The sequence below is a fragment of the Cavia porcellus genome, unplaced genomic scaffold, assembly GCF_034190915.1.
Source record: "Cavia porcellus strain 051 isolate PalLab524CR breed Dunkin Hartley unplaced genomic scaffold, mCavPor4.1 scaffold_1, whole genome shotgun sequence".
Lineage (NCBI taxonomy): Eukaryota > Metazoa > Chordata > Mammalia > Rodentia > Caviidae > Cavia > Cavia porcellus.
Genome location: NW_026947484.1, coordinates 194,859,988 through 194,870,020, shown reverse-complemented (window position 1 = coordinate 194,870,020; position 10,033 = coordinate 194,859,988). Strand labels below are relative to the sequence as shown.

General features: G+C 38.8%; 1 protein-coding gene across 1 annotated transcript; it reads right to left on the bottom strand.

The window, feature by feature from the left end:
* Nucleotides 1–5,491: 5,491 nt before the first annotated feature.
* LOC100719325 (cobalamin trafficking protein CblD-like) lies at nucleotides 5,492–6,835 on the bottom strand. The gene has a single exon (XM_063226732.1). The coding sequence runs from the start codon at nucleotides 6,724–6,726 to the stop codon at nucleotides 5,830–5,832; it is 897 nt and encodes a 298-aa protein (XP_063082802.1). The 5' UTR covers nucleotides 6,727–6,835; the 3' UTR covers nucleotides 5,492–5,829.
* Nucleotides 6,836–10,033: the final 3,198 nt, after the last annotated feature.

Here is a 10,033-nt window from a genome sequence, read left to right as displayed (position 1 = left end):
TATGATTCTTTCTGGAGTAAGATGGAATCTCAGTGTCGTTTTAGTTTGTATTTCTGTAATGACTAGTGTATCAGTCAGTGTTTACTAAAGAAACATACTAAGATATAACACAAGATATACAAATGCATAAGAATTTACAAGATCAGCTTACGCTGATCACCCACAGAGCCAAATGAGGAACAGTGCAGAGGGTGTATCCACACAGAAGAATGAAGAATTCAGTCCAAGGTCTGGGGCTCACTGTCCGGAGACTGACTGGGCTGCAATGGAAGACTGAGACTTCTGCCGAGAGCAGAAGAGTCTGCACTGGAAGCCAGGAGATGATGCCCAAAGTGAAGGCAAAGCCTGGAGCTACTCTGAAGAAACAGAACCAGATCTGTTCTTCTTCACTTCCCCTTAATACAGTTCAAGTGAGGAGCTGCCCTAGAGTCGGTCTTCCACAACCTAGGGTGTGGTACTGCTGGTGGATTTAGTTAAGCTTCTCTTACTGAAGGTGACACAATCAACCATCACGGCCAGAAATGCTGAACATTATTTTCAGATATTTATTGGCTATTTGTACTTCTTCTGAGAAGTGAGAGGTGTCTATTCATTTCAGTTGCCTCTTATTTGACTCAGTATTTTATTTTGGTAAGGTCTAATTTTTTTTTCAAGTTCTTAATGTATTATAGATATTAGTCCTCTGAGAAGAGGACTATAATACTATAGGTTGTTTTTTCTCTCTGTTAGTTGTTTCTTTTATTGTGCAGAAGCTTTTTTTTTTTAACAAACCAAAAAAGGATGATACAGAATTTCAAAAGAAAGAAATAGGAAATTAACACTATGTAATATATTCCATATTGTTATCTTGAAAATAGTTGTTCAGATTATAAGATTTAAGCATGAAAAAATGATCAAACAAAGAAAACACAACTGCTCTTTTTGATGAACAGAGATTAGTAGTATAGTTATCCATCTTGTGTGTGTATATATATATAATCCTTTCCCTTCTTTGTTTTCTCCTTTCCCCTATCCAGTAAAGCCTCAAGTCTATCCTTCTTTACAGCTGAGTACCATACCATTGTATAAAAATACCACATCTTTTTTATCTATTCCACAGCTGATGGGCATTTCAGTTGTTTCCAAGATCTGGCTATTACAAATTGTGCAGCTATAAACATAGGTGGACATATATCACTGTGTTATGATACTTTCAGTTCTATGAAAATACCCAGAAGGGGAGCTAAGTCGAATGGGACCTCCAATCCTAGATTTTCAAAAAATCCACACTGATTTCTACACTGGTTGCACCAGTCTACACTCCCATCAACAATGGAGAAGGGTTCCTTTTTTCCTAAAGCCCTGCCAGAATTTATTGTTGGTTAATTTCTCGGTGTTAGCCATTCTTTCTGGGATGAGATGATATCTCAGTGCTGTTTTAATTTGCATTTCTTGAGTGACCAATGATGTTTCCATATGTTTATTTGCCATTTGTATTTCATCTGAGAATTGTGCATTCATAAAACAAAATAAAATACCATTTAATTAGAAAGAAGGCTTTCTGTTGTACAAATACTGTTGAAATGCAAATTCTTGTCTGGAAGAGGTAATACTGAGATACAAAGTCATATAATTCCCTGCAATGAATGTAATAAATGTGTATCAATAAAAATCAAAATTAAACAATATCAATTATTAGCCAGGTGTGTTGGCACAAACCTGTAATCCCAGCCCTCAGGAGGCTGAGGTGGGAGGATCATTGCCTGTTCAAGACCAGCCTGGGCTACAAAGTGAGCTCAAGGCCAGCCTGAACTGCACAGTGGGACCCTGTCTCAAAAAGACAAAATAAATCAATTATTTGTCTATGAAAAAATCATACTAATATGTGAAAGATTAATGGAATAACCTTGCCTCGGTTGGACTGTGCCATAGTTGTGGTGGGTTTAGCGGAAGAGAAAATAAGGGCAGCACCCTAACACGTGGATAGAGAGCAATAGAAAGGGCCCAGGGTATAGCTTAATCAATCTCGTTTTCTTTCTTTCTTTGACATTTGGGGTCAGATCATTCACTTATTTTTAAAAAATGAATCTTTAATAAAAAGGATAAGGCTTCAAGTACATTAACTCAATGTTTGCCTCAAATACTTAGAAAAATAATAAACAAAAGGAAAGAAATAGTCAAAAGTAAGGAAAGTCAACCATGAAAGTAACCAATAAGTTAACTTTTCTGAAAAGTAACATTTATAAGCAAATATTCAGCAAATAAAATTTTAAAAAGAAACAGAATTTTAAAAAGCCACAGAAATCAAGTGCCCCCCATGTAACCTTTGCTCACACCTCTGAAGAAACGGGTAAGAGAGTCAGGTCATACCCAGGATACAAACCTTTCAGGAAGTCCCACTTCTTCCCCTAACTCTCCTGGAGCACTCCAGGCCTCACACATCCCAGACATCCCTCCCACGTCTTCCCCAAAATCCTCACCTCTTGTATCGTTTCCAGCCTTTCTCCCTCTTCCTTCTTCATCATGTACAATAACTTAGTTTCTGACTTCTTTTGTTTCTTTTCCACTTCTCCCATTACTTCATTTTGCTATCACAAAGGATCTCCTGGGAACTGACACAATAAACCAAACTTCTAACCACTCTGCAGATTTTCAAAGCTCTGTTAATTCTGTCTTCCAATATCTGGTATCAGAACCTGGTGACTACCAAAAAAACCCTCAAAATGGTTTAAAGACTTAAACACAATGTCTGAAAGTATAATTACTAGAAGAAAATATACAGAAAACACTTCAGGGCACTGGAATTAGCAAAGATTTTGGGGGGTAAGCCCTCAATAGAATAGACAACAAAAGTCCAAAAACCAAAAAGAAAGAATCAGCAGAATGAAAGAACAGCCTATATAATGGAATAAAATATTTGCAAACTCTTCATTTGACAAGGAATTAACACCAAAAAAATATAAGGAACTCAACTCCATACCCAAAACAAATGAATAAGCTGACTTTAGAATGCATGACAGAGGACAGAGAAAAGATGGCGGATAGACAACAGCAGGCTACAGAGGCTCCCCGAGATAGTCAACCTAGATTTCAAAAATAATACAGCATGGGGAGTCCCGAACAGAAGGAGATGGATCATCTCGACCCGGGAACAAACTAAGCTGAGAGAAATCAATTTAATATTTAGTCCCAGAGCTACTACTGGAACAGCTATAGTCTCGGTGCTTCTGCTGCAGCACTTGAACTCACACAGCTGAGACTTACCAAGCTACCGAAAGCCCGCTGCTTCAACTCACTGGAGATGCACTGACACTGAGATCGGGGGGTCGGTGAACCAAATGGAGAGCTGAGCTGGCAGGGAACCTGCATCAACCTGAAGTGAGTGACAGGAATAAAACCCTTCCATAGAAAAAGAGGCTCCAACAGACAACATTCTGGTGCTGGGCAGACTGGCAAGAACAAGGAGCAGCGGTGACTTCAGTCAGCTGCTCCCTTCTCAAGCAGGATTGGTGGGGTGAGCTTGACCTGGGTCATGCTCCAGGCTGAGATCCAATAGGTTAGCCCAAACCAAGGCCATACTCCTGGCAGCGCACCCTAATGCAGTGAAGCACTCAGCAGGTTGACTGACCTGCAAGGGAGGCCCCAGCATATGCTGCCACTGTTTGTACCTCCATAGTACACTGCAGAGGGCAGAAGCACCTAGTCAGTGCAATTCAGACAAACTGTAACCAACAAAGAAAGAAACTGGGGCCTCCTATATACACTTGTATGGAAGGAACAAAAATTATGAGAAGAGGAAGCAACAAGAAAAGGTCCCCAGCCCCCAGCCCAGAGAACATTGATCCAGGAAAGGTAAATGCAAAGGAGATTGAAGAAGGCAAACATGCAATATCAGGCATGAAACCAGTGGACATAAAGCAATATTTGTAGGACCTCACAGACAAGTTCAAAAGTGAAGTATTTAACCAAGTAAAGCAAGATATAAATAGAATAAGAAATGCTAAGCACCTCTCAAGGAAAAACAGATGGAAGAATGGAGGAACATTTGAAAAAGGGGAGAATTGTTTGATGAAGAAAATAGAAAAAACATAGAATACATGAAGCAGGTTCAAAGAGATTACCAGGAAATTAAAAACTCCATTGAAAGCTGGCAAAGCTGCTTGAAAGAAACGAAGGTTAGATTATCCAAATAGGAGGACAGGTTTACAATATGGGATCATGAAATGAAAAATTTCTTAAAAATAACAAGGAAACAAGCAGTAACAATACAAGGGCTAGAAGACAACAAGAGGATCTACAACTTAAAAATAAAGAATGTGAATGAAGAAGCAGGGGTACAAACAAAGGAACTACAAAGGTTATTCACAGAAATAATTAAGGAAAACTTCCCAAACATAGGAAAAGGATGTATGAGGCATACGGAACTCCAGGCACCTACAACCAAAACAGAACTAGACCTAGGTATACAATAATCAAGATCCAGGAGGAGCGCACAGGGGCCGACAGGAAGGAGAGACAACAGCCGAGCCGAGGGAGTCTGCTCAGCCCTGCCCGCAGCCTCTGCAACCGGAAGAACGCACCACAGCTGCCATTGGGAAGGAGAGAGCTGGGCTGAGCCGCTGGAACCTGCTCTGGCCTCCTCTGCAACCTTCTTTTGACCTGGAGAGCACCATCACTACTGCCTCTGCCTGGAGGAGGGAGCAGCCCTGCTAAGGAGGTTTGAGGCCTACCTAAGGCATAAGGGGACCGTCTATCAGCCTGGGGAGCTTTGCCATCCAAGGAGCTGGATGACTACACAACATCCAATCCCTGAGGGAGTATGAGATCCTGGCCTGGGTAGGTTGGGGGTCCTTGGGCTTAGCAGGATTTGGGATTGCCTGGACCATACCAGGTAGCCTTTCCCTCAGGGGAGCTTTGCTACCAGAGGGGGAAAATGTGCAGCTTGAAGAGGCTTTAGATCTACCTGGGAGGAGCCTGACAACTCTCTTTTAATACAGTGGCTCTGCTGCCCAATGAGGGAGCTACACTACCAGAGGTGTCCCAAGAGCCCAGGTCATTAGAAACAATTTCCAACACACCCAGAGGAAACTCTGGAACAACACTTGAAACACAGAAATATAAGAAAATGACAAAACGAAAGACCAAAATGCAATCTCAAACATCCAGCCCAACCCAAGAAAGCCTAGGAGCCATGTACATAGAACAAAATACATGCCATATACCTGAAATACCTGAAATAATAGTAACTGAAATAAAGAAGCAAATCCGGGAAGCTTTAAAGGAATTCAAACTAGAAATAATCTCTCAGGTAAAAGAAGAAATGATAAAAGAAATGAAGGAGATGCTGAACATATCTAAAGAAGACACAGTTAAAAAATTGGAGGAAATAAACAAAAAGATAGAATCCTTAGATGAACAATATAAAAACAAACAATATATAAAAGAGATATACAGGAAATCAAAAATTCCATTGAAAGTTGTAAAAACCACCTCAATGAATGCGAAGATAGAATTTCTTTTTTTTTTTTTTTTTTTTTACCAAATTATGATTTATTTTTGGAAAAAAATTAAAACTGAGGTTTTTCCAGTAAAAGCGAGAATTCACATTCATAGATCACAAACTGGTTACATGTTAATTACCACATCTTGTCTGGTGTGATATGCTTAACATGTATTCAATAATATAAATAATTAACATTTATGACTTTAAAATCCCACTCACCAATGTTGTAAATTCATGTATGTTAAAATAAATACTCAAAAGAAGTATATTTTGAAAAGTGAAGTCTTTGACAATGTTTATATTGATCAATCCTTTTACATACAAGTAATGGAGCAGATAAAATGACATTACTGCGAATTTCCACTTAATTTCTTCATAATATGGCTGTCTGGTGTTGCATTAGTGAAGATACTTCCTACAAACACATGGGTACCCCAGAGATTATGGCGGATTACTTTGCAGCAGCCAAGATCATCAACAGAGAACCCTAAATGTCGGTAGCGTTCATCTGTTTCAAAAAGAGTGTTGTTTGAATATGGTCCAAAAAATGCCACACCAGATGATGGGTCAATGAAGTCAGCCCAGTAGCCTTCTGCTCGAAGAGCATAGCAAATTTCCTTAGCACCATTAATGAACTTTTCTAAGAGTGTTTCTCTTTCAAGTTCTACCTCCTCACTCCAAACAGTCATATCATTCTTAGTTTTCTGAGTTACAGTCAGAATCATTAGTTTGCCATTAGCTACTTCTGGAAATAGTGATTCAAAGTCTCTCCGAAGCAATTCTGGACATGTCTGGATTACACACTCTACTCTGGCACTTTCGAAATAAGTTTCTGCACTGTTAATTTCTTGTTCTACAGGCTCATTATTACCCTGAAATTCATTAACATATTGCGCCATCACAAACTCATGTCTTTCAGTTGATAAAGGTTCTGCCAGAACATCAGGTAAAATTTTATGACCTTGGCTTTTCTTTTGTACAGCAGTCCCATTGAGATGACACTCAAAGCTTACATTCCCAGGAAGCTGGAAACGCTGATCTTGAGGTCCAAAAGGTCCCATAGTTTCATCAGGCCACACTGTTCGAGAGCATATATCTGGGGATGAGGTGGCCACATGAGATTCATCAGAACCTGAAGATCCTGCTGTTGAAAAGGCTCTTGGGTTGACAACTCTTTTAACTAACGAGTAAAATCCAGGGAGGTAAGAAACCAGTCTGGCCCTGTTAGAGAGCACACTGGCCATTTCTGGGGGAGAGCAGACAGTCTTCCCTCAAGCAGTCCGAGCCACAGAGACGCCTCCAGCCGCCCAGAACTAGACTCTTCTGCTGTCAAAATGGCGGCGAGACAAGCAATGGGAGTTGTGTCTGCGTTGGCCGAGCAGGCTAAAGAAGTTGCTTCCGAGCACATCGAGGCAAAGGATCGTCGAGACAATGATGCGCACGTTTGTCACGTAGGCCTGGGAGGACCGAAGGTCGGGCGGGGCTACCAGTTAGGGTGGAGTGGGCCTTGCTTTAGCTGGGCTGGGGAGTATATAATTTAGTTGGTTGGCTCTTTTATCTGTGTGCTAGGTCGCCCCTCCCCGCGAAGATAGAATTTCAAACCTTGAAGACAAGATTGCAGCCAGTGAACAGGAAAGGAAAGATCTTTTAAAAATAACAAGAAATCAAGAAATAACAATTCAACACCTGCAAGATGACACAAAGAAAAACAACATAAGGTTGATAGGGATAATTGAAAAAAGAGGGAGACAACATAAAGGATGTCAAGAGGATATTTAGAGAAGTAATAGCTGAAAATTTCCCAAACATGAAATTGGAAACTGATATCAGGATCAGTGAAGCAGATAGAACTGCAAATAACCATAGCCAAAATAAAACTACACACAGACATATAATAATCATCATGCCAGAAATCGAACAAAGAATAGAATATTAAAAGCTGTCAGAGAGAAAAGACAGGTCACCTATAAAGGAAAACCTATAGAATCACAGCAGACTTCTCAACACAAACAATAAAGGCAAGAAGAGCATGGAGTGAAGTATTTCAGATCCTAAAGGAAAATGATTTCCAACCTAGACTCATGTACCCTGAAAAACTGTCCTTCAAAATCAATGGAGAAATAAGATACTTCCATGACAAAAAACAGCTAAAGAACTTCATGATCACCAAGCCAATCCTGCAAAGAATACTGAAAGGGGGCTGGGGATTTAGCTCAGCGGCATAAGCACCTGCCTTGCAAGCAGGCGGTTGTGAGTTCGATCCCTGGTACCGATAAAAAATGAAAAAAGACACAAAAAAATCACACAAAGAATACTGAAAAACAGCTTAGATACACAAACCACTAAACAAAGCAGACAATTAAGCAGAACAGAAAGATAAAAATGCAACAGCAGAAAAATAACATGTCAGCAATAAACCAATATATAACAGTTATAACCATTAATGTAAATGGTCTCAATGCACCAATTAAAAGAAATAGGCTGGCAGAATGGATCAAGAAACAAAATCCAACCATATGCTGTCTACAAGAAACCCATCTAACCCAAAAGGATACTCACAGACTGAAAGTCAAAGGATGGAAAACAATACTCCATGCAACAGGAATCCAAAAAAAAAAAAAGCAGGGGTAGCTATTCTGTTTGCAGACAATGTGAACTTCAAACCAATAATGATCAGAAGAGATAAAGAAGGTCACTATATACTGGTTAAGGGAAAACTTCAAGAGGAAGAGATAACTATCTTAAATATATATGCACCAAATTCCAGAGCACCCAGTCATATAAAACAAGTAATATCAGAAATGAAAAACCAAATTAGCAGTAATACAATTATAACAGGCGATTTCAACACACCATTGACACCAAGGGACAGATCAAACAGACAGAAAATCAGCAAAGAAATAAAAGAACTGAATCATACCTGTGAACAAATGGAATTGATAGACATATACAGAGTATTCCGCCCAACAACATCAGCATACAAATTCTTCTCAGCAGTACATGGGTCATTCTCTAAAATAGACTATATATTAACTCACAGAACATATTTAAATAAATGCAAATGAGTTAAAATTATCCCTTGCATGTTATCAGATCATAGCGCTATGAAATTAGAAATTAATGATAAAAGATACTGCAAAAATCCCACAAACACATGGAAACTGAATAACACATTCTTGAATAATCAGTGGGTCACAGAGGAAATTAAAAAAAAATTAAACAATACCTACAAACAAATGAAAACACATATACAACTTACCAGAATCCGTGGGATTCAATGAAAGCTGTCCTCAGAGGAAAATTTATTGCACTGAGTTCCCACATCAGGAAAACAGAACAAGTACAAATAAATAACCTGTTGTTACACCTCAAACATCTAGAAAAAGAAGAGCAAGTCAAGCCCAAAGCCAAAAGAAGAGAGGAAATTATAAAAATCAGAGCAGAAATCAATGCAATAGAGACTAAGAAAACAATCCAAAGAAATCAATGAATCAAAGAGTTGGTTCTTTGAAAGAATAAATAAAATTGTTAAGCCCCTAGCCAACCTTATTTTAAAAAGGGAAGAAAAAGCTCAAATTCATGCAATAAGGAATGAAAAAGGTGAAATCACTACAGACCCAATAGAAATACAGAAGATCATCAACACCTATTTCAAAAACCTCTACTCTCAAAGGTTTGATAACACAGAAGAAATAGACAGATTCCTAGAAGCATATGAAGTACCAAAGCTAGATCAAGAAGATGTAAAACTGCTGAATAACCCAATTTCTATTAATGAAATCAAAAATGTAATTAAGTCCTTACCTACAAAGAAGAGCCCAGGCCCAGATGGATTCACTGCAGAATTCTACAAGAAATACAAAGAAGATCTAATGCCGACACTCCTCTTCAATGAAATTGAAAGGGAAGCAATCCTTCCCAAGTCATTCCTGGAAGCAAATATTACTCTAGTACCAAAACCTGAGAAAGACCCAACTGAAAAAGAGAACTACAAACCAATCTCCCTAATGAACACAGATGCAAAAATCCTCAATAAAATATTTGCAAATAGGATGCAGCAAACCATCAAGAAGATTATACACCATGACCAAGTGGGATTCATCCCAGGTATGCAGGGATGGTTCAACATACATAAATCAATAAATGTAATCCACCATATCAATAGAGTCAAAAGTAAGAATCACATAATCATCTCTATACATGCATAAAAAGCTTTTGACAAGGTACAACATTCATTTATAATAAGAACCTTGCAGAAAATTGGAATAGATGGTCTTTAACTCAACATAATAAAGGCCATCTATGACAAACCAATAGCCAGTATCATACTAAATGGCCAAAAATTGAAGGCCTTTACTTTAAAATCAGGCACAAGACAAGGATGTCCCCTGTCACCACTCCTACTTAATATGGTACTAGAAATTCTAGCCAGAGCAATTAGACAAGAGAGAGAAATAAAAGGCATAAAGATAGGAAAAGAAGAAGTTAAATTATCACTATTTGCGGATGATATGATACTTTACATAGAAGACCCCCAAAACTCCATTGAAA